This window comes from Electrophorus electricus, chromosome 6 (assembly GCF_013358815.1).
Source record: "Electrophorus electricus isolate fEleEle1 chromosome 6, fEleEle1.pri, whole genome shotgun sequence".
Taxonomy (NCBI): Eukaryota; Metazoa; Chordata; class Actinopteri; order Gymnotiformes; family Gymnotidae; genus Electrophorus; species Electrophorus electricus.
The window spans coordinates 6,883,325-6,907,739 of NC_049540.1; the positions used below are offsets into that span (position 1 = coordinate 6,883,325).

General features: G+C 37.9%; 3 protein-coding genes across 4 annotated transcripts; 1 reads left to right on the plus strand and 2 right to left on the minus strand.

Moving 5' to 3' along the window:
* The first annotated feature begins 3,805 nt into the window (after positions 1-3,805).
* Positions 3,806-8,402, plus strand: naa38 (N-alpha-acetyltransferase 38, NatC auxiliary subunit). 2 transcript variants are annotated; one of them, XR_004776245.1, is made up of 5 exons: positions 3,806-3,948; positions 5,765-5,933; positions 6,103-6,296; positions 7,065-7,105; positions 8,175-8,402. XR_004776245.1 is itself a non-coding variant. In XM_027004109.2 (3 exons), exons 1-3 carry the CDS (start codon positions 3,904-3,906, stop codon positions 6,216-6,218), a joined length of 330 nt encoding a protein of 109 aa, XP_026859910.2. In that variant the 5' UTR covers positions 3,806-3,903; the 3' UTR covers positions 6,219-6,550. The 2 variants fall into 2 exon arrangements, 1 of the variants encoding a protein (XP_026859910.2); XM_027004109.2 differs by lacking the exons at positions 7,065-7,105; positions 8,175-8,402 and having other exon boundaries at positions 6,103-6,550.
* Positions 7,218-10,810, minus strand: LOC113573692 (claudin-15-like). Its single transcript, XM_027004110.2, has 5 exons — positions 9,845-10,810; positions 8,672-8,836; positions 8,436-8,517; positions 8,145-8,255; positions 7,218-7,907 (listed from the first exon to the last, which is right to left on the minus strand). The coding sequence occupies exons 1-5, from the start codon at positions 10,059-10,061 to the stop codon at positions 7,808-7,810; spliced, it is 675 nt and encodes a 224-aa protein (XP_026859911.2). The 5' UTR covers positions 10,062-10,810; the 3' UTR covers positions 7,218-7,807.
* Positions 10,811-15,790: 4,980 nt separating this feature from the next.
* Positions 15,791-18,050, minus strand: LOC113569075 (claudin-15-like). The gene is made up of 5 exons (XM_026997192.2): positions 17,834-18,050; positions 16,661-16,825; positions 16,425-16,506; positions 16,134-16,244; positions 15,791-15,896 (listed from the first exon to the last, which is right to left on the minus strand). Exons 1-5 carry the CDS (start codon positions 18,048-18,050, stop codon positions 15,797-15,799), a joined length of 675 nt encoding a protein of 224 aa, XP_026852993.2. The 3' UTR covers positions 15,791-15,796.
* Between the last annotated feature and the right edge of the window lie 6,365 nt (positions 18,051-24,415).

Consider the following 24,415-nt stretch of genomic DNA (forward strand, 5'->3'; position numbering starts at 1 on the left):
GCTTACTATAGCAATGAATGCGGTAACATATTATTTAAAAGATGGGTCAGAATGACTTGACAATATTATTGCATGAGCACAATGATAGCCAAAGGCTTGTGCATACAAGTCAAGTCTTAAATATTGAGAGTGAGTCTGAGTCTCATACTCAGGTAGGAAATGTATTCTATATTTAGTGTGTTTTATACAAGAATGCTTGATTACCTGCTGTAATTTTTTTATTCGAGGAACAGACAGCAAGCCAGCACCATGTGAGCGAAGGGTATGTGCAGGGTTATAGGGTTCAATACGATCGCTGAGATACTGAGGGTCCAGCGCTTGTAGAGCTTTATATTTCAAAAGCAGTATTTTATAGTCAATACAGAATTTATTTTGGTAGCCAGTATAAATGCAGGGAGAATGGGAGTAATGTGCTCAAATTTTCTGGTTTCTGGGACAACATACTTAACCTTTGTCATTTCAACCATATGCAAGCATACAGTCAACACAAAATGGTGTGTCTGCAGAGTATGGGTTAGTATAATATATTAAGTAAAATATAATATACACAGGCATACAAAGGTATAAATACCATTATGGGAAAAAGAAAGTGCACCCTCAATACTATCTTTATTTATCAGGGCCTAAATAACAATTATGTGGTCCTGAATGACTTCCATAAAACAAAGAAATAACCTCATGTGACTACAAGTTACTACATATTGAAATCTGTTTTTTTTTTTGTTTTTTTTTTTGAGGTTATTAATTTGTTTGTAGAAGTTGGTGAGGACCACACAATGGGTAGTTTGGCCCTGATATATAACAACAGAATTGAAGAAGAGTATACTTTAATTTCCCCATGATTGTAAGTATACACAATATATAAATAAACTAAATACAGCGTACAGAGGTATACAAATGTATGTGTTTAAGTATGTATATACTGTATTTAAAAGTGGGGTAGGTAAATCACAGAGATAAGATCTATCTTTGGATGTTCACATGCGCACTGGAGGGGGTGTGTATTTTATTTTCAAAACCCATTTTACCATTGTCTTGTAACAGAAGTTTCAAAGGAGCACAAATCTAAAGAAGGAAAAAATTACATAAGGAAGTAAAGGTTTAGTCCATGTTAGTCCACCACACTTTTGTAATAATTAGACTAGGTTTCATTTGGTGACCTCATAAAATGATGTTGTGTGAAAAGCAAATGAATAAATGAGTGAATGACCTGTCTAGGTTTGAGACCCTATTTGTCAGGCAGGCTAGACTGAATGCTTTATTCAAATTAGTTAATTACTGAAAGATCCATTGCACAGTTTGACTTTATAATCAATCATTCACATTCACAGGGCACACCATAGTTGGCTATGTGATCTACCTTTACACATACAGCACTTGGAAATTGAGGGGAATCTACATAGATGATATCTATGTCATGCCTGAGTTCAGAGCTGTGTGTTTGACTTGTTCCTTGACCAGTCCTGCAACTATACACTGTTTTCCTTCTACAACAGATCTGCCTAAACTCATCAGTTAATTCTTCAGAAGTGACACACCGGAAGCTCTCAGCTAGTTAACTATCTCGTGCTCTTTTTCAGCGCACGGTATTGGGAAGGCTCTGATGGCATCAGTAGCCAAAGTGATTTTTCATTTTATTTGCTCAATAAAACTCATCCAATTTCACCAAATTGTGTGTTAAGAAAGCTTACACGTTTAGGTTTCTGTGCCTGGACTGGCCTGAAAATTTGTGAAATGCACAGATTCTGTAAACTAAGTTTGTAAACAGAAAAGGAGTCATTGTGAGTGCTCCTCTGTAAGCAAGGCTAAAGTTGGCTTATTCAAACGATCTGGTCCACCTTAAATAATGATGTACATGTGACAGCTCACCTGTAAAAGGCATTCTTTAGTAACTCTCAAAATGCTACTGTGCAAAATAAGTTTTAACCAAGTGATTATTATATTGTTTATATTATTATAACATTCAGTTTTTTAGAATTACTTTTTGACAAAAGAAACTGCTAGAGAAATAATAAGAAGTAATGATAAAGCAGTTTTAAAATTAAATTGTGATGAATTGTACTGAATTTTACTCCATGTCTGGCCTAACATTAATAAGGTCTTCAATGTCTCTGGAGTTTCTTCTTATTATTTATTATTTTGTGTACACTATTGCTCAGTGTGCAAATGCTATGCAATGCTAAACAATAAAATATAAATGAAGCATCATAAATGCTGTAAGTTTATTTCCTTTTACTCACATATATTCATGATAGGATGAGATCTGATATAAATTTTAATCAAATTATTATTACATCTCCATTGTTTCTTTCATCAATAAAAAATATGAATTCGACAAAATCTAATGTTAATATCTTAAACAATAATTCCAATAATGCATAAGCCAACAGTAGTAAATTAAGAATGACTAAAAAATGCTTTCTACAGTGAAGCTATCATATCGGCAGCAATATTTAAGGTGGACTGGATATTTGAATTAAAAAAAATTAAGTACTAGGTACTAAGTTCTTTTTATTGGCTAACATAGCTCTTGTTTGTTGTTGTAGGTGGGTATACAGCAGTAGTGTGGGCCTTTGCGGTTTTCTGTTCTGAATCGGAATAAACCATTACTGGACTTTTTCTCAAGGAGCTCAGGACATGACAGCTAAAGAAGACTGAAATATCCTCCACTTAAATGGAACATCTCTGGTGAAACAAGTATAGTGAGTACCTTAAATAGTGCTAACTGGGACAACAAATTATGAAAATGGATGTGGTCAATTATGATGACACCTGTTTGGTTAACACTGTTTGGGTAACAATGTTTGTTTGAACTTATTAAGAGCTATCATTTTCCTTAAATAGCCTAAAGAGAAGTTTTTGTTTTTTTTTTACATTTATTTATTTTTATTTCATGAAATACTTAAATTGCATTCATGTTGCATGTTAATTGCAGATTTTGTATGAATTACATATATGAATAAACCATTAGACTATTAAACATACTTTTTATGGTGGCTTTTTTTTTTTTCCCCAGAGTGTGTTACTAATTTAAAGCATAGGCTTCGTTTTAGTTCACGTTTGATAGTTTAGCTGGTCTGCTTCAATGACTAATTTAATATAATGACCAAGTTTGTCATGCTGGTCAACTGTCTTATTATTACTATCTTATCTGAAGTGTGATGTTTTTACATGTATACGAAGTATTTAAATGAATAACGCTCAAAATGTAGATATTGTGCCCGTGCACAAGTGTTTTCTGAATTTGTGCAATGTTCATGAATTTGCACCACGTATGTAAATTGATGTCATTTTGATGACTATGATCTGTGTTTTTGCAGCGCGATGGGTAACTTGCATCGCAGTGGGACCTCTCGGCCACCGTATACTTTATTTATTAAAAACTAAACGTTCGCAGTTTAGACATCAGTCACGCTGCGCCAGTCACCCAGCTCGAGGTACACACGTTGGATGCCACACACCGCACCTTCCCCATTACCAATCACCTGATTATTGATTACCCGCACCCTTTGTTTGCCTTTTAATTCAGCCTTCATCGAAACCCACGGGAACTTGCACTTTTGTTACGTTACAATCATGTTATTTTATTTGTCGTAGTTAAGACATGGTTGTACCGTGGTTGCTTTTTAAAACTTTTTTTCCATGTAACCTCATTAAACTAAAAGAATTATAAAGTATATTTTTCACTTGGCTAAACATTTAATTTAAGTAGGGTTTGAGAACGCTTAAAGATCTACGTTGACGAACAGTTACTCCGTACCTGTAGATGGCACTGTCACTTATCTTCCAAAGATTAGCTCTTGGTGACAATTGTAAATCCTAACTACGTGGATTTGTTGTGCTACAGTTCACAACACATTTTCCAGCTAGCTAACCCTGTACAAAAGATTAACGGTAACACAAATGGCAGCTGACAACGAGGAGAATGGCACAGAAATGCAAATCGAGGTACGGACTATTTCGTTTCAGAGGAAGCAAAGAAACTATGAGAAAGTGAGGTTGTCTACCATCCTAATTAACGATATCTTGATTTCACGAGCTAGTTAACTTAGATAACCCAGCTAGCCATAAAGCAAGCGAAACAGCTTATTGAAAAGTACAGAGCATGACCAAACTAGCTAGCTACAGAGGCACATTTTAGCGTGTAGCTACAATTAACACTATCCGAGATATTCAATAATGTCCTGACCTATCCTCAGCTAGCTAAGATACCACTGACAAAACTCATTGCCGTTATGACTTAGGTCTAGCGTTACTTTGAAATCCTCCAACATCAGTGAACAAAAACGGTGGTTTTCCCGACGATGTCAGTTTTGCCCCTTTGCAGAAAATCTGGGACGCCGTCTTTTCTGTATTTTCGCTCAAATAATGTAGTTTTGGACATCCATGCGAAACTCGAACACGTTCCTCATGGTCGATAGAGCGTGTGCTAGTTAATATTTAATTTTATGCTATATTTATTATTTTAGTACTATATATGCATAGGACAGAAGCAAAGTATTATTATTACTGTCCGGTATAATTTGTTTATAGAAGGAAACCATATTTGCTTAAGTAGGCTTGCCAAAATGCCAACTCGATTATCTCATATTTCTTGTTCTTCAACGTCTCATGATAATTTTATACGAGGGAAGAAGAACAACGCTATTTCGTCTACAGTGTTTAAAAATCTCCAAACTCTAGAAACATTCGTCTTATACCCGATAGTGTTGCTTGTGCTTTTTAGAGCGATCCCTCGCTTCTATCCCTTTTCATCCCTCTATCCGACCACTTTTCCCCATTTGATTTTCATGGACAATTTTTCAAACTGCTCCCATTTTCTCAAATTTCAAGATAAAATCACCAATCTTGCTGTGCCTGATCCGAGGAGTGCTAGAAGATGCTCATCCACTTTCCATACCTCTAGCACTCCTTTATCCCTTCTTTTTCATCCTGTTGACACCTATGCCTTATATGCTATTACCACCAAAACTAGTATACATAGTAAGTTTGCTCTAAGTAAGTTTCTTCTTCTTTTTATCCCTCTATCCTCCCATAGGAATCAACTCCATTAGCTGTGAAGCTAGAACAATTGTAATTATACACAGGATAAGATGTCAAACCATTAGATCTTCACATATAGGGCCCTGCCCACTCACCTCTTAACAGCAACACCGCAAGCCAATTTGCTATACTGATTAAACTACTAGGCCCAATCACCAAAAATGAACTTAATGGCAGCACTCGTCTATCCACCCTTTTTATCAATCTATTCATCCCTCCATCCTCCAATAGGTACCCACTGATTTTAGAACTTCTGTTTTAAAGATATAACAACTAAATTTGCTATCCTGATAGCTCTACTAGGCCCAATCACCAAATTGAACATCATACTGACTGCACTCACCTGTCTAGCCCTTCATTCATTCATGCATTCATTCATCCATCCCTCTATCCTCCCATAGGATCCCATTAATTTGATTTTATAACTTCCAGAGCTTTCAAGATATTGCCAACGAACTTGGTAAAAATACTGAAGAGCTGACTGTTAGCTACACTTGTGCCATCTTGTACTGATGGCCCTTTATCTCTTCTACCTTTTTAATCCCTCTCTCCTCCAACTGAAAATAATTTATGTGGAAACTCTTTATTTTTAATGTGTATTCATCAAATTTAATATAAATGGTCAGTCTGATACAAATTACATATGTGTCCTCCTTAACGATACCTGTATTGATCGTCAGTTAACAACGGATTGTCACAGTTTTCATTTGTATCCTCTCAGCCAGAGGAATCTGCATATTCATTAGCTCGACATAAGCTGGAGCATCTCCTAAACAAGAGCATGAGGATACGGATGACAGATGGCCGCACACTGGTTGGGCTCTTTCTGTGCACAGACCGTGACTGCAACGTGATTCTGGGCTCAGCGCAGGAGTTCCTGAAGTCCACAGGTAGGTTTGAAATGCACACATCATTATTCCTTTACTGATTCCAGAGGCTTACTGCCCTTTTTGAATGGTTGACATCACAATGGTTACTCTCTCTTGCTTGCTCACTCTCCGTCTCCCTCTTGCCCCCTCTCTCTCACCTTCTCTCTCATCCTTTCCTCTCCAATCACAGACTCTTTTTCACAAGCTGAACCCAGAGTTCTGGGTTTGGCTATGATTCCTGGTCATCACGTGGTGTCTATTCAAGTGGAATCAGAGAATTTGCAGTCCGGCACCCATGGGCTTTGAGGTCACCCATGGAAGAGTTAAAGGAATCGTGCAAAGAACCATTGGCATGCATTTATAATTGCTGCTCCTGCAGTGCAGGTATCTGTGGACTTGTCATTTTACACTTCCTAAACGTAATACCAAATGGACTTTCCTCCTTTGACAGGAGAAATGCAGTCCTGCGTGATTAAGGAAGTATTTTGAATTGTCATGAAGATTGTTTTGGTTATATGTAGAACTTCCCTGTTGGAATTTTCAAGTACTTGTTTGTATGAGATGCCTGTGTGTGTACATGTGTTGATGCTAAATGCAAATGGCTGTCATAAAAAAGTAAACAAAACAATTTGATGGAATCATTTTGTATTTGTGTATTTCATGCATGTAAGTTCTAGTTGCACCAAACAGCTATTCCAGTGAAACACTGGAAAGGAATAAGTAAAACATTGAACTGAACAGACACACCCTATTTCATTTAGCCTTCTTGTTTTATCTATGCATCATCAAGAGCCATGTTGGTAGTCTTGCTTCTGATGAGGTACTGCTCACTGTTAAAGTGAGTAAATTAATCAGCAGGGTGCTTTAGAGCAGCACTATTGCATTCTGCTTGATGCTTTCATTGGTGCCCAGGTGACTGACCATTATTCACACAACTTACAATTGAATATGTAATTATTTATTTAAACCCATGTTTACGGAGTTTACAAGGTGAAATTCATATTGGGCATTTTAAAGCAGGACAGTAAGTATATTATTTGATTTATTAATTAAAAAAATTAAATCCCAAGCAGAAGGCAAAATGTAAGTTTTCTATTACTTATGACAAATTATCACAGATTTTCAAAGTGGTGTTTTCTTCCTTTCTTCCAGAAGTGAAAATGCCTAAGGGGCAGAAAATGGAAAGCTCAAACGTAAGTGTATAGAAAGGTGCGAGATCAGGTTTTGACTCATGTCCGCAGTGAAAAAACTCATGAAACAGATAATGGAACACTTTATTTAAAAAGAAGACTCATTTTTAAATCTTGGACCGCATCAGTTTTTTGGTTGATTAATGCAAATTCTGTTTTTGATCATTCAGTGTTCTCAAAGCCAGCATTTTTAGATTATATGACATAGGAATTTTTGACCCTGCTTCATGGTATGTTTCTGTTCTGCAGTGTAGCAAATGTGCAGCTGTTGATGTGAAGGAACCCAGCAGGTTATTCAGTACAGGAAAACTACAGCTTGTTACAATTGAACACATGAGTGCTACAGCTGGTTGCACTTGGGCACAGAAACACTACATTTATAGCATTTGGCCAACACTTATCCAGTGCATGTTTATCAGAGAGACAGTATGTCTGCTTCCTGGGAATTAATCTCATTGTTCCTTGCACTTTGCTCTACCAGGTGAGCTACAGTACACTACACTACAGCACACATTATCACAGTAGCACTACAGGTGGTTATGCTCTGTGTCAAGTTAATTGTTCTCTCAGTGGGTTTGCACAGATAATTAATCATCCATAAATCAGTGTGTTTCCTTTTTGGATTTAACAAACTCCATGAAAACAGGGAATTTATTCATTTTAATGTGTGATCATAGTTATAGTCCTGTTGCCCCTGCATTCTCCTTACACGTATGAGTTGCGGCCATAGTGGTTGGGTTGTTCCTGGGACATGACTGAGGTTGTGTAGGCTGTTCCTCTGGTGGGAGTCTGGTAAGGATATGGTCTGCAGGGAGAAGAGAGAAAAATTGAAGCAAGTTGTTTAGTACCAATGCAAGTTAATATTGCAACTACTGGAGCAGGATACTGAGAGTTCAGCCACAGCTTGGTGGCCTACTGCAGAACCCGCTGCCATGATGCTCCTATCTAGGGCTCAACAGTAGCTCTAGTGCAACAACTGACACTGAGGATAAGATCTGATGAAATGGTGAAACTGGTGTTGATGTGTATGTGATGAACTCACCGTTTTTCCTGTTTGTTTCCACTTCCACAGGCACACAACAAGCAGCATCCTCCTATCAAGGCCAGTGTGGCTGAACACCAGCCGATATACAGCCCCTCTCCTATCTCAAACCTGAAAACTCACACAAACATTATGGACACAAAAAGTTTTTGTTTTTTTTTTCCAAATTATTTAGGCTTCTGATACTAGATACATTTGAAGAGTTTTGCCTACTGTTTAACATTTGAGAAAGTTTGGATTTTATAATCTCTGTTGTAAATAAACTTAAATATAGTTTACTAACACACTCACTTAGTTCCAGGATAGAGGGGGTCAAAAAAATCCTGAGTGATGTTAAAAGCATACCAAGACACAGCAATCATGGTGCATAGACCTGCAAAATAACAATACATTTTATTAAATATAAACCTCCATTGCGTAATCATAATGTAATCTTACATTTACCTTTGTAACTTAAACCCCAAACGTCACGTTCATTGAATCAAATGCAAGTTATATTCCCAACAGCCGTCAGAGGGCGTTCTTACCCTGCAAAATAAAGAAGACGCCTCCAAGTGCAGCTATCCGTCCCTTCAGGATGTAGTTCTTTCCTCCTATTTTGGAGCACTGCATGCCCACCAGTGTCGCGATGAGCCCGAAGGTTCCCAGCACAATAGACGCGATCATGAGCGCACGCGACGCCTGGACGTAACCTAGTTCGAAAAAGGGAAGGACAGTTTAACTCAGTTCTTCCTGTAGCCTGTGGATGCACATCGATTATATGTAGTCTACATTATTACAGCGTATCATGCTGGAAATGACTGGGAAATAATTGTAATATATATATTTTAAATCTAATTTGGTTTTTAAAGAGCTATGTAAGAACACAGAGCTAAAGGGAGAACATTTCCTTGACGATTACGTCTATTCTGTTGTGTTGTGTGGATGGGTAGATGTGACTGGTTAGTTGGTTTAGCCAAAGTCAAAATGAACGAGTTTTATTCGCGCGTGAAGTGTTCGCAGACCAGATCTAACTGCAGTGTTTCTCACCAGTAGTTAATCACAAAAAGGCCTTGTGTTTGGAGTTAGGGTTCAAAATTAGGGAAGCGTCATTATATTATATTTTTAAATCATATTTAAAGACAACATGACATTCACTAAAAGGACTGATTTTGCTAATTTGACTGTCATGAAGAATGTATCAAATCTGTCAGAATAGCCTACATGAGCATAATGTTTCACGTAATATATATCCTTTGTAAATCATGTTTATCATATAAGATATAAAACATTTGTAAACAATGTTTAAATTACATTGCACTAGCGGGAAATACGTGTATTGGTATTAATTACGTATTATATACAACTCTATTACATGATTACGCAGAATCACAGTAGACAATAATGATCGGGTGTTTTATAACTGTTTTAACATAAAAAGGGTTCAGTTGCAGTGGTTGATGATAAAATGTGCAGCCGACGGTGAGACTGACGTCGTTCTTAGAATTAATCCGTAAATTAATCAATTTATTGTTTGAATCACAATTTCTTTATGGGTTACAAAATTAATCATTTTTATGACTATAACCACCTTATTTAGTAAGACTAAGAAACACAAACTCGCCGGATTTGGCCGTCAAACTATTATTAAAATGGGTGTTTGGTAAACTACAACGTAAACTAAAAGCTAACCAAAATTTCTGATTGCTAAGGCTACATACCGGATAAGCCTAACATTGACGGAAATTCATGGCAGTTGTGGACCCCGGTGGAGTCGGTTGCGCAGGACTTCCACAAATTCTCATATACAGCCGCTGCAGTAATAATGTTTCCATCCACTGACGATACCTTCCAGAATCGATGGGGAATGGCGATACCAGACATCACCCATCCAATAAAACCCAGGAAAAAAGCCATTACCTCAACAGCTGGGTTCATAATTGAAAACTTTTAATTATTAAACGTTTATCATTAAATCGCAAACGTTTGTCTGAACTATATTAACAATAATTAACCAAAACTAGTCGTTTCTCGTCTCTCTTTAGGTCCAGCTATCTCATTTTTTTTGCCGCGAGAGGCAGAGCGACCTCTTTCCTTTAATGGCCTGACCGCAGGTTTCTGATATTTGGAAATGTTTCTGAGAACAGTGATCATCCCCCACCCCTATTCACAACTGCACTCCTCCCTTCTCCTTTCAGCTCTATGTTTATGGGACGTCCCCAAGGGCCGTGTTTCAGAACGTGAAAAGCTGAACTAAAGTCGGCGTTTTAAAAGTCTCCGGTTCTCTGAAACGTATCTTAACTTGCTGCCCCTTTTAGATATGATGGTATATTTTTTCTTCTACGATATGATTAATAAATAATTTACTATAGTGATGCTTGGATATACATAATTTGGAAAAAAAAAAGAAATTCCAGCGATTTGATAACTAAAATTATTAACTTTATTTATTCTGTGGTTATTAATATGCTTCATAACAGAAACATAACCGTGTCCTTATTTAGGTTAATTCCAAGCGATGTATAACAATATATTCGTTATTTTCTGAAAATGTGTAAGAGTTTGATATTGGGAATGTCTGACTACTTTACAATACATTTCACACTTGCCTTCATTTTTCTCAGAATTAATCATAATTAATTATCATAATTTATTAAGGCACATGTGTAGAGAGAAATTTCAGAAAGTTTTTTTTTCTAAAAGGTTCCTGTTATTTCCCTTCGAGAAACAAAAGTTATAAGACTTTTTCGAATAAGTACATTTTAAATGACATTATATTTAATAAACGTATTCTTGATTATTTTTAATTGATTTAAATGTAAACAGATACAACTAATTAACTAGTAATAATAGTTGTCATTAAATTTTATTTTGCCGTTATTATTATTGTCGTTGTTGACCTACCTGGTAAAGCGAGCAAAGACTGAAAATACCAGCAGTCCAATGTGCCTGCAGAGTCATCTGCGCAGGACATCCAAAGATTCTCGAAGATATTAGAAGTGGTTATCACATTGCCATAATCAGTGGACTCTTTCCAGGACTGGGCATGCAACGAAATAAATGCGGCCACACAGCCCAAAAAACCCACAAAAAGTGCAACAATTTGTAGTGAACCTTTCATTATTTGCCTTTTCCACTCTTCACACGACAGAAAACTCAGTAGTGCGCAGTTTAGTCCTGTTTATGTGTCAGGCTTTGTTCTCGAGAGCAGACTGCATATTTTAAAGAGACCATGGATGCAATTTCCAGCTGTCCATGACTGATGAATCAATCACAAGAATCCCGCCCAAAACAGAATAAAATTAAGGTTCTCTTTTCTAACCGAAAGGTTCATATAAGTCTTTGGTTCGAAGGTTTAGCGAAATATGTCGACTACTGTTGTGCAATACAAAACAGTTTTTTTTTCCAAGTTTCGCAGCACTGCTACGTTTAAGTGTAAAACGTTTTTAAAAGGTCCAGACAAAACTGCGAACAAAACCTCTATGCAGACAACTATGTCTGGTTTGTCGGGCGTAAAAATGCGTCTTTCCACGTTACCTTGGATAAGATTGGCTTATTTGGCAGCCTACCTGTACAATATTACCGCCTTTACTCCTATATGCGTTACTACCGAAGCTCCTAATCGTGCTGTACTATCACCACCGTTACTCCTACCTGCATTATAACCAACATTACTCCTACCTGTACTATTACCAACATTACTCCTACCTGTACTATCAGCAACATTACTCCTGCCAGTACTATCTCCACCGTTACTCCTACCTGCATTATCACCAACATTACTCCTACCTGTACTATCATCAACATTACTCCTACCTGTACTATCACCAACATTACTCCTACCTGTACTATCATCAACATTACCCATACCTATACTATCACCAACATTACTCCTACCTGCACTATCACCACCGTTACTCTTACCTGTACTATCACCACTATTACTCCTACCTGTACTATCTTCACCGTTACTCCTATCTGCATTATCACCAACATTACTTCTACCTGTACTATCATCAACATTACTCCTACCTGTACTATCACCAACATTACTCCAACCTGTACTATCACCACTATTACTCCTACATGTACTATCATCACTATTACTCCTACGTGTACTATCATCACTATTACTCCTACATGTACTATCATCACTATTACTCCTACGTGTACTATCACCACTAATACTCCTACGTGTACTATCACCACTATTACTCTTACCTGCTGTGGCTCCGTTAAATTGCTGTGCAGCCTGCCACACTCCTCTATCCCTCTTCATCTGTTAAGGTCAAGAGGAAAATAAGGCTGTCTGGTCAAAGTACTGCAAAGTTTAAAATATTTCTTTTGCAAATCTCATTAGCTCAGCTAATTGAACAGACAATACCATAGACTAGATCAAAAGATGAGAACACTAACTATTCACTTTTAAACTAACACATCCAGCCTATTCTATATATGTACTATATAATGACATTGTGATTTGATATTCAGAAATTTTGATGTAACTGTATTATATAAATACATGTATTTATTTTATTTATATGATGGGGTACAAAGGTTGGAATCCTCTACCCCAAAGCGAAGGCTTTAATTATTTATCACTCAAGGGAACAATTTATCCTTAAACTTCTTCACTAAACTCACTTGTGTTACAGCTGGAAAAACATTTTTCAGTTGAAGCCCATTTTCAGTGCATAAATAACCACTCTAAGGAAGCAACAATTAACACTGTTTTAAGGCATATGTGAGTTTAGACTGTGTTAGGCGCACAGAATGATAGAAGCATCTCAAACTGTGTTTCCATTAACTGATACTGATACACTGATTGAAACATCTCAAACTGTTAATTTTGATACGTTTCTCCATCCCAAAGTGATTGATTTCATCAATTTAATTAATTGATTTATTGGGATATTCTTCAAAGTATTGACTGAGTAAAATTGTATGTAAAATTCTAAATTTAATGTGAAAAATACTGAAATTAGAATCATTTTAGTTGTCAGTACTTGTCAGGTACAGGAATTTGCTTTGGCATACTAGAAACACAGTATTTGGCACACTTTGTCATACTCAACACAGTATCTGACTGAAAGAATATAAGTTCATTGGCTGACAAACCATGGCATAAATACAGAAAAGCACAAGGAAAGAACATAGCAATTCAAATCACAGAATATAAAAAAAAAAAAAAAACATGAATACTGAAATTAAATATAATATGTGTCAATAAAAACAATATAGTACATGCACAATGATGCAGGGGGAAAATGTAACATCATAAACCACACTACATACATAAGCAACTGTCAGCAACTCAGATAAACCATGAAACTAGTGCACAGTTAAAAAGGTTTAACAAAACACAGGGAAATAACAGAATGTTCAGAAACACAAGGATAAAAACAAGTAGGGCAAATGTTAGGAAATAAGGTAAGTAGGCTAGCATGAACTTTAGCGAACAATGTTCAGATTGTGAAGAATTGATTAAATGCTGTGCTTATTGTTCTTAGTGTAGGGGAAACAAGTGGCAGGTGTTTAGAATTCAGAGGTGGCAGAACGTTTAAGTTATGCTGGGGTAGAAAATTCATAATAGATGCCCCCCTGCTTCCCCAGCACCATTCCAGGGGAGGACAGGTGAAAGGAAAGGGTGCTCTGGACAGCACTGGTGGAAGTTGGCCTTGACTTGGGGCCCAGTACATCCCCAGCAGGCAGTCAACATTTATCCTCTGGCCCACAATCCTCCCAGTCAATTATGTACTGGAGTCAACTACTTGTCCTGTGGGAGCCCAGGATCACCCTTTATAGCATATGTGTGAGCGCCATCTTCCATGAAACCCAAAGGTGGAGTGTCCAAGTGGTTGACTTCCTTCAGGGGACCTGGTACCAAAGTTCTGAGAAGAAAGATTTGGAAAGAGGGCAAGACCCTCAGATTAGCAAGGATATAAATTGGCACTGGAGCTTCCTGGCTGGAATGTTGAAGGAGCAGCCAGATTCTGTCCCCAGGTCAGCACTCAAGGGGCCTCCCTATGGGCTTTGAGGTCACCCATGGAAGAATTAAAGGAATCGTGCAAAGAACCTTTGCCATGCATTTATAATTGCTGCTCCTGCAGTGCAGGTATCCGTGGACGTGTCATTTTACACTTCCTAAACGTAATACCAAATGGACTTTCCTCTTTAACAGGAGAAAGGCAGTCCTGCGTGATTAAGGAAGTATTTTGAATTGTCATGAGGATCGTTTTGGTTATATGTAGAACTTCCCTGTTGGAATTTTCAAGTACTTATTTGTATGAGATGCCTGTGTGTGTACATGTGTTGATGCTGTCATAAAAAAGTAAACAAAACAATTTGATGGAATCATTTTGTATTTGTGTATTTCATGCATCTAAGTCCTAGTTGCACCAAACAGCTATTCCAGTGAAACACTGGAAAGGAATAAGTAAAACATTGAACTGAACAGACACACCCTATTTCATTTAGCCTTCTTGTTTTATCTATGCATCATCAAGAGCCATGTTGGTAGTCTTGCTTCTGATGAGGTACTGCTCACTGTTAAAGTGAGTAAATTAATCAGCAGGGTGCTTTAGAGCAGCACTATTGCATTCTGCTTGATGCTTTCATTGGTGCCCAGGTGACTCTGACCATTATTCACACAACTTACAATTGAATATGTAATTATTTATTTAAACCCATGTTTACGGAGTTTACAAGGTGAAATTCATATTGGGCATTTTAAAGCAGGACAGTATAAGTATATTATTTGATTTATTAATTAAAAAAATCTAAATCCCAAGCAGAAGGCAAAATGTAAGTTTTCTATTACTTATGACAAATTATCACAGATTTTCAAAGTGGTGTTTTCTTCCTTTCTTCCAGAAGTGAAAATGCCTAAGGAGCAGGAAATGGAAAGCTCAAACGTAAGTGTATAGAAAGGCGCGAGATCAGGTTTTGACTCATGTCCGCAGTGAAAAAACTCATGAAACAGATAATGGAACACTTTATTTAAAAGAAGACTCATTTTTAAATCTTGGACCACACCAGTTTTTTGGTTGAGGACATTTCTAAATGTGAAATTAGTTACATTATTATCATTAGTTCCTGATAAAGTGATTAATGCAAATTCTGTTTTTGATCATTCAGTGTTCTCAAAGCCAGTATTTTTAGATTATATGACATAGGAATTTTTGACCCTGCTTCATGGTATGTTTCTGTTCTGCAGTGTAGCAAATGTGCAGATGTTGATGTGAAGGAACCCAGCAGGTTATTCAGTACAGGAAAACTACAACTTGTTACAATTGAACACATGAGTGCTACAGCTGGTTGCACTTGGGCACAGAAACACTACATTTATAGCATTTGGCCAACACTTATCCAGAGCATGTTTATCAGAGAGACAGTATGTCTGCTTCCTGGGAATTAATCTAATTGTTCCTTGCACTTTGCTCTACCAGGTGAGCTACAGTACACTACACTACAGCACACATTATCACAGTAGCACTACAGGTGGTTATGCTCTGTGTCAAGTTCAGTTGTTCTCTCAGTGGGTTTGCACAGATAATTAATCCTCCATTAATCAGAGTGTTTCCTTTTTGGATTTAACAAACTCCATGAAAACAGGGAATTTATTCATTTTAATGTGTGATCATAGTTATAGTCCTGTTGACCCTGCATTCTCCTTACACGTATGAGTTGCGGCCATAGTGGTTGGGTTGTTCCTGGGACATGACTGAGGTTGTGTAGGCTGTTCCTCTGGTGGGAGTCTGGTAAGGATATGGTCTACAGGGAGAAGAGAGAAAAATTGAAGCAAGTTGTTTAGTACCAGTACAAGTTAATATTGCAACTACTGGAGCAGGATACTGAGAGTTCAGCCACAGCTTGGTGGCCTACTGCAGAACCCGCTGCCATGATGCTCCTATCTAGGGCTCAACAGTAGCTCTAGTGCAACAACTGACACTGAGGATAAGATCTGATGAAATGGTGAAACTGGTGTTGATGTGTATGTGATGAACTCACCGTTTTTCCTGTTTGTTTCCAGTTCCACAGGCACACAGCAAGCAGCATCCTCCTATCAAGGCCAGTGTGGCTGAACACCAGCCGATATACAGCCCCTCTCCTATCTCAAACCTGAAAACTCACACAAACATTATGGACACAAAAAGGTTTTGTTTTTTTATTCCAAATTATTTAGGCTTCTGATACTAGATACATTTGAAGAGTTTTGCCTACTGTTTAACATTTGAGAAAGTTTGGATTTTATAATCTCTGTTGTAAATAAACTTAAATATAGTTTACTAACACACTCACTTAGTTCCAGGATAGAGGGGGTCAAAAAAATCCTGAGTGATGTTAAAAGCATACCAAGACACAGCAGTCATGGTGCATAGACCTGCAAAATAACAATACATTTTATTAAATATAAACCTCCATTGCGTAATCATAATGTAATCTTACATTTACCTTTGTAACTTAAACCCCAAACGTCACGTTCATTGAATCAAATGCAAGTTATATTCCCAACAGCCGTCAGAGGGCGTTCTTACCCTGCAAAATAAAGAAGACGCCTCCAAGTGCAGCTATCCGTCCCTTCAGGACGTAGTTCTCTCCTCCTACTTTGGAGCACTGCATGCCCACCAGTGTCGCGATGAGCCCGAAGGTTCCCAGCACAATAGACGCGATCATGAGCGCACGCGACGCCTGGACGTAACCTAGTTCGAAAAAGGGAAGGACAGTTTAACTCAGTTCTTCCTGTAGCCTGTGGATGCACATCGATTATATGTAGTCTACATTATTACAGCGTATCATGCTGGAAATGACTGGGAAATAATTGTAATATTTAAAAAAAAAATCTAATTTGGTTTTTAAAGAGCTATGTAAGAACACAGAGCTAAAGGGAGAACATTTCCTTGACGATTACGTCTATTCTGTTGTGTTGTGTGGATGGGTAGATGTGACTGGTTAGTTGGTTTAGCCAAAGTCAAAATGAACGAGTTTTATTCGCGCGTGAAGTGTTCGCAGACCAGATCTAACTGCAGTGTTTCTCACCAGTAGTTAATCACAAAAAGGCCTTGTGTTTAGAGTTAGGGTTCAAAATTAGGGAAGCGTCATTATATTATATTTTTAAATCATATTTAAAGACAACATGACATTCACTAAAAGGACTGATTTTGCTAATTTGACTGTCATGAAGAATGTATCAAATCTGTCAGAATAGCCTACATGAGCATAATGTTTCACGTAATATATATCCTTTGTAAATCATGTTTATCATATAATATATAAAACATTTGTAAACAATGTTTAAATTACATTGCACTAGCGGGAAATACGTGTATTGGTATTAATTACGTATTATATACAACTCTATTACATGATTACGCAGAATCACAGTAGACAATAATGATCGGGTGTTTTATAACTGTTTTAACATAAAAAGGGTTCAGTTGCAGTGGTTGATGATAAAATGTGCAGCCGACGGTGAGTCTGACGTCGTTCTTAGAATTAATCCGTAAATTAATCAATTTATTGTTTGAATCACAATTTCTTTATGGGTTACAAAAATAATCATTTTTATGACTATAACCACCTTATTTAGTAAGACTAAGAAACACAAACTCGCCGGATTTGGCCGTCAAACTATTATTAAAATGGGTGTTTGGTAAACTACAACGTAAACTAAAAGCTAACCAAAATTTCTGATTGCTAAGGCTACATACCGGATAAGCCTAACATTGACGTAAATTCATGGCAGTTGTGGACCCCAGTGGAGTCGATTAAGCAGTACTTCCACAAATTCTCATACACAGCCAATGTAGTAATAAGGTTTCCATCCATTGACGATACCTTCCAGAATCGATGGGGAATGGCGATACCAGACATCACCCATCCAATAAAACCCAGGAAAAAAGCCTTTACCTCAACAGCTGGGTTCATAATTGAAAACTTTTAATTATTAAACGTTTATCATTAAATCGCAAACGTTTGTCTCAACTATATTAACAATAATTAACCAAAGCTAGTCGTTTCTCGTCTCTCTTTAGGTCCAGCTATCTCATTTTTTTTGCCGCGAGAGGCAGAGCAACCTATTTCCGTTAATGGCCTGGCCGCAGGTTTCTGATGTTTGGAAATGTTTCTGAGAACAATGATCATCCCTCATCCCTATTCACAACTGCACTCCTCCCTTCTCCTTTCAGTTCATGGGGCCGTTATGGAAATATAGCCAATGTTTATAGGACGTCCCCAAGGACCGTGTTTCAGAACGTGAAAAGCTGATTTTCACCGGCAATGCATAGCTAAAGTCGGCGTTTTAAAAGTCTCCGGTTCTCTGAAATGTAGCTTAACTTGGTGCCCCTTTTAGATATGATGGTATACTTTTCTTCGACGATATCATTCATAAATAATTGACTATAGTGGTGCGTGAACATACACATAATCTGAAAAAAAGGATATGACAACTAAAATTATTAACTTTATTTGTTCTGTGATTATTAATATGCTTCATAACGGAAACATAACCGTGTCCTTATTTAGGTTAATTCGAAACGATGTATAACAAATTTTTTTTTCTAAAAGGTTCCTGTTATTTCCCTCCGGTGAAACAGAAGTTATAATACTTTTTCAAATAATTACATTTTAAATGACATTATATTTATTAAACGTATTCTTCATTATTTTTAATTGATTTAAATGTAAACAGATAAAACTAATTAACTAGTAATAATAGTTGTCATCAAATTTTATTTTGCCGTTATTATTATTGTCGTTGTTGATGATGACTATGATGATGATAATGATGTTAACCTCTGTCGTATTTGACCTACCTGGTAAAGCGAGCAAAGACTGAAAATACCAGCAGTCCAATGTGCCTGCAGAGTCATCTGCGCAGGACATCCAAAGATTCTCGAAGATATTAGAAGTGGTTATCACATTGCCATAATCAGTGGACTCTTTCCAGGACTGGGTATGCAACGAAATAAATGCGACCACACAGCCCAAAAAACCCACAAAAAGTCCAACAATTTGTAGTGAACCTTTCATTATTTGCCTTTTCCACTCTTCACACGACAGAAAACTCAGTAGTGCGCAGTTTAGTCCTGTTTATGTGTCGGGCTTTGTTCTCGAGAGCAGATTACATATTTTAAAGAGACCATGGATGCAATTTCCAGCTGTCCATGACTGATGAATCAATCACAAGAATCCCGCCCAAAACAGAATAAAATTAAGGTTCTCTTTTCTAACCGAAAGGTTCATATAAGTCTTTGGTTCGAAGGTTTAGCGAAATATGTCGACTACTGTTGCGCAATACAAAACATTTTTTTTTCCAAGTTTCGCACCACTGCTACGTCTAAGTGAAAAACCTTTTTAAAAGGTCCAAACAAAACTGCGAGCAAAACCTCTATGGTTTGTCGGGCGTAAAAATGTGTCTTTCCACATTACCTTGGATAAGATTGGCTTATTTGGCAGCCTACCTGTACAATATTACCGCCTTTACTCCTATATGCGTTACTACTGAAGCTCCTAATCGTACCTGTACTATCACCAACGTTACTCCTACCTGTACTATGGCCAACATTACTCCTACCTGTACTATCACCACTATTACTCCTACCTGTACTATCACAACGATTACTCCTACCTGTATGATCACCACTATTACTCCTACCTGTACTATCACCACTATTACTCCTACCTGTACTATCACCACCGTTACTCCTACCTGTACTATCACCACCGTTACTCCTATCTGTACTATCACCACTATTACTCCTACCTGTACTATCACCACCGTTACTCCTATCTGTACTATCACCACTATTACTCCTACCTGTACTATTACCACTATTGCTCCTACCTGTACTATCACCACTATTACTCCTACGTGTACTATCACCACTATTACTCCTACGTGTACTATCACCACTATTACTCCTACGTGTACTATCACCACTATTACTCTTACCTGCTGTGGCTCCGTTAAATTGCTGTGCAGCCTGCCACACTCCTCTATCCCTCTTCATCTGTTAAGGTCAAGAAGAAAATAAGGCTGTCTGGTCAAAGTACTGCAAAGTTTAAAATATTTTTTTTGCAAATCTCATTAGCTCAGCTAATTGAACAGACAATACCATAGACTAGATCAAAAGATGAGAACACTAACTATTCACTTTTAAACTAACACATCCAGCCTATTCTATATATGTACTATATAATGACATTGTGATTTGATATTCAGAAATTTTGATGTAACTGAATTATATAAATACATGTATTTATTTTATTTATATGATTGGGTACAAAAGTTGGAATACTCTACCCCAAAGCGAAGGCTTTGATTATTTATCACTCAAGGGAACAATTTAGCCTTAAACTCCTTCACTAAACTCACTTGTGTTACAGCTGGAAAAACATTTTTCAGTTGAAGCCCATTTTCAGTGCATAAATAACCACTCTAAGGAAGCAACAATTAACACTGTTTTAAGGCATATGTGAGTTTAGACTGTGTTAGGCACACAGAATGATAGAAGCATCTCAAACTGTTTCCATTAACTGATACTGATACACTGACTGAAACATCTCAGACTGTTAATTTTGATATGTTTCTCCATCCCAAAGTGATTGATTTCATCAATGTAATTAATTGATTTATTGGGATATTCTTCAAAGTATTGACTGAGTAAAATTGTATGTAAAATTCTAAATTCAGTATCTGACTGAAAGAATATAAGTTCATTGGCTGACAAACCATGGCATGAATACAGAAAAGCACAAGGAAAGAACATAGCAATTCAAATCACAGAATATAAATTAAAAAAAACATGAATACTGAAATTAAATGTAATATGTGTCAATAAAAACAATATAGTACATGCACAAGGATGCAGGGGGAAAATGTAACATCATAAACCACACTACATACATAAGCAACTGTCAGCAACTCAGATAAACCATGAAACTAGTGCATAGTTAAAAAGGTTTAACAAAACACAGGGAAATAACAGAATGTTCAGAAACATAAGGATAAATACAAGTAGGGCAAATGTTAGGAAATAAGGTAAGTAGGCTAGCATGAACTTTAACAAACAATGTTCAGATTGTGAAGAATTGATGAAACGCTGTGCTTATTGTTCTTAGTGTAGTGGCAGGTGTTTAGAATTCAGAGGTGGCAGAACGTTTAAGTTATGCTGGGGTAGTGAAATTCATAATAGATGCCCCCCTGCTTTCCCAGCAACATTCCATGGTATATAGTATAAAAGTGGGGCTGGAGCTTCCTGGCTGGAATGTTGAAGGAGAAGCCAGACTCTGTCCCTAGGTCAGTACTCAAGGGGCATGCCTATGACCATCTTGTGTTTTGGGCCATTAGAAGACTTTCTCCAAGTGTAAATGTTCAGAGGTTATGCCATACTGCAGTGGAACTGTTCCTCAATGCCCTCGGCAGTCCCCTCTCTAAGAGATGGCAGAAAGAATGTTGATATCTGAGTTAGCACTGGAAAGTTTAGAATATGTATGCACCATGGAGTTCTGGGTGTACTCAGCCCAGGAGAGAAATCATATTCACCCACCCAGCCAGTCACTTCAGCAGCACTGCAGGTACTTACAAGTACCTGGAGAATTGAAAGTGGGTGAAGAACAGTATCCACCATGCCTGGCAAGTAGGGTTTGGTGTGGTCTGAGTATTCCAGATTATGGTGGTCAGTGTAGATAAACTGGTAGATGGTGCTAACCAGACAGTGCCTCCACTCCTCAAGACCCAGATTTATGTCAAGGATTTCCTAATTTCCCATGTCATAGTTGCACTCAGCAGTAGAGAATTTCTTTGAGAAGAACATATCCGAATGTTTCTTGGGTTCTCCCTGCTGGTGGGACAGCACTACTCTCACTCCTACCATGTAGGCATCCAACTCTAATAGGGGTTAGGCTGGGAGAGGATGGGAGTGACTTTCTCAAGTCCAATGTGGTGTAGACATGTGCACCATGCAGCTGCTCCATTCTGGATCCCCCAGTGATGGAGACTACTTCACTGTTACCTCATTTACTCCACAGTTATAATTGTTCATGAAAAAGAAGCCCATAGATGTGGGTGAAGTGGATGAATGGATGAATCCCAGCAAGAGGTACTCCTACATGGTTATGGTTCCCTTTATGGACAGGCGGTAGATCTGAGAGTGAAACACCAGGCAAGACATCGATAGCAATCCTAAAGCCAGTGCAGGGGGGAGTTCGGTGGGTCCAAAACACCTCTGTGTAGGTTGCTGGCACTGCCTCCACCATCTGTTGGACTGGACATTCAATGGTGGTAGCTGCACACTGGAGCTGGAGTCAGTGGTCCCAGCACTCTGTCGACCAGGACTTTGGAAGTCCTGGAGAGCCATGGTTTGTGTGACTCCAGACAGGGAAGCCCTAATATGCCAAGATAGTGTGAAGAGTTCATCATGAAGAAGGTTGTAGTTTTATAATGGTTAAGGTCTTCCTTAGAAGGGAGTGTTGTGTGCTGTTCTGGACCCTCCCTGAACCTAGAGAATGTCTGTTCACAAGTCAAAGTCTGAAGAAGCATCTTATATGATTGTAATGGGATGTTGAAGGCTCTGACCAGTTGGTAGTCTCAAAGATTGCCCATTTATCCTGAGGTCAATTAGATGTGTTACACTGACAAAATCTGCATCCCAAAAAAGTATCAATGACACACAAAATAGATGAGTGAGGACCCAGATGAGCTAATCTCAGGCTAATTCGCTCTTCACTGGGCCCCTGTCAGAAGGCAGTAATGAGCATCCACTCATTGCACTAGCTGGCAGCTCCATGTATGCAGAATGTGATGGCATCCTCCAACATCAGCAAATTGCTCTGTCTGAGACAGAGTAGCTGCTCACCAGAGTGTGTTCACTCAGGTGGGTAACAGAAAATTGTCTGGAACATGGCCCAGAATTGTCAGAAGACTATATTTTGGGTCCTTGCTGTGGCCATTCTGAAAAAGCCTAAGTGCTGACCTTAGTGAAGAGAAGAAAGATGAGGAAGACTACCTTGTACTGGCCGGTAGGGAAGTGCAACAGGTCATGCATTAGAGTGAGAACTGGAGCAAAAACCTGCTACACTGTGTGGTGTGTCTGTCTTATCTGGTTTAGAGAGTTTGGGGTCTTGAGGGACAGTGGGGCTTAACTGGATTGCCTCCTCTGATGAAGTGTCTGTGGGAGCATGGAATGCCATGAGCTGCTAGGTCAGTCCACAGGAGAAGTGAAATGTTGCTGCTGTTGTTAATTAATGAGGATCTGCTTGCCCCGCTTACACAGCACTGTATATGTGTGTGTTCAGGTGCATCTTGTAGCTCACTACAGCACCTGGCCTGGAACTCCACCTACTCTGTGTTTCCCTATGATAACAACTTTCCTCCTGCAATTTCATCCCTGTAAATCTGATAACTATAAAAGAGACCATGAAGACACTATTTGGGCAGCCTCGAGCTCACTTTTGTTGACTGGTTTCACTTACTGTGCTGCCAATTGTTTCGTGCTCTGATCTTTATTGCTAGTTATTGAGTTTGGTTTGCTCATTTTGATACCTTTACCTGTGTGTATAGCTTTGTATTGTTCCATGTTGAACACACATCTGTTTTGTATGTTTGCTGTACATATCACACCAGGTGTAGTTGGTGACTGTTTGTATTTAGTTTTGTTAGTTGACATATTTGTGGCTAGATAGGAAGATTTAGGCAAGTAAATGTGTCTTTGTTTCACTCCCCTTTTGATTTTGGTCATCTTAGTGAATTGCTCTTTGTCCATTTTGTGTGGTGTTTTTTTTTTTATTTGGACCAGGAAGGTACTGTATGGTAAAATGTAATAAAGTTAACTAAACACAGGCAAATAACAGAGCATTCAGAAAGACAAGGAAACACCATGAGGGGCAAATGCTTGGAGAATACGAAGTGAAGCAGACTTGCATGACCTTTGTCTAAAAGACTTGTTGAAGAGAAAAAACCCTCAATTTATGTAGTGGTCTAAGTTCAGGGGAAATGAGCAGTAGATGTTTAAAATTCAGGGGAGGTAGAGTGATGATGACATGTTGGGGAAGCAAGACCTTTGACAATAACATTAGAGCTAAATATGCAGCAATAAACAATAGACATTTTACAGTATATACATTCCCATGTACAAAATTCAAGTTAATATTCTGAAATGTAAGGTCATGTGGAAACATGTCACTAATATAGGCTTTGTGAGGCACTTTAGCAGTGTTATTCAGTGTTAATTAGCAGTGTCATTTGATGTTTTTTATTAATAATATTTGATGATTTTGTTTTCAGGGGCAAT

Bases quoted from the DNA above. Each gene is read 5' to 3' on its own strand.
- naa38 (XM_027004109.2), top strand. From the start codon at position 3,904: ATGGCAGCTGACAACGAGGAGAATGGCACAGAAATGCAAATCGAG. The intron at 3,949-5,764 runs GTACGGACTATT...GTATCCTCTCAG, and splicing joins GCACAGAAATGCAAATCGAG to CCAGAGGAATCTGCATATTC. The intron at 5,934-6,102 runs GTAGGTTTGAAA...CTCCAATCACAG, and splicing joins GGAGTTCCTGAAGTCCACAG to ACTCTTTTTCACAAGCTGAA.
- LOC113573692 (XM_027004110.2), bottom strand. From the start codon at position 10,061: ATGAACCCAGCTGTTGAGGTAATGGCTTTTTTCCTGGGTTTTATTGGA. The intron at 8,518-8,671 runs GTAAGAACGCCC...GTTATTTTGCAG, and splicing joins CGTCTTCTTTATTTTGCAGG to GTCTATGCACCATGATTGCT. The intron at 7,908-8,144 runs GTGAGTTCATCA...TTCTCCCTGCAG, and splicing joins GGAAACAAACAGGAAAAACG to ACCATATCCTTACCAGACTC.
- LOC113569075 (XM_026997192.2), bottom strand. From the start codon at position 18,050: ATGAACCCAGCTGTTGAGGTAAAGGCTTTTTTCCTGGGTTTTATTGGA. The intron at 16,826-17,833 runs GTATGTAGCCTT...TTTTCGAACTAG, and splicing joins GTCAATGTTAGGCTTATCCG to GTTACGTCCAGGCGTCGCGT. The intron at 15,897-16,133 runs GTGAGTTCATCA...TTCTCCCTGTAG, and splicing joins GGAAACAAACAGGAAAAACG to ACCATATCCTTACCAGACTC.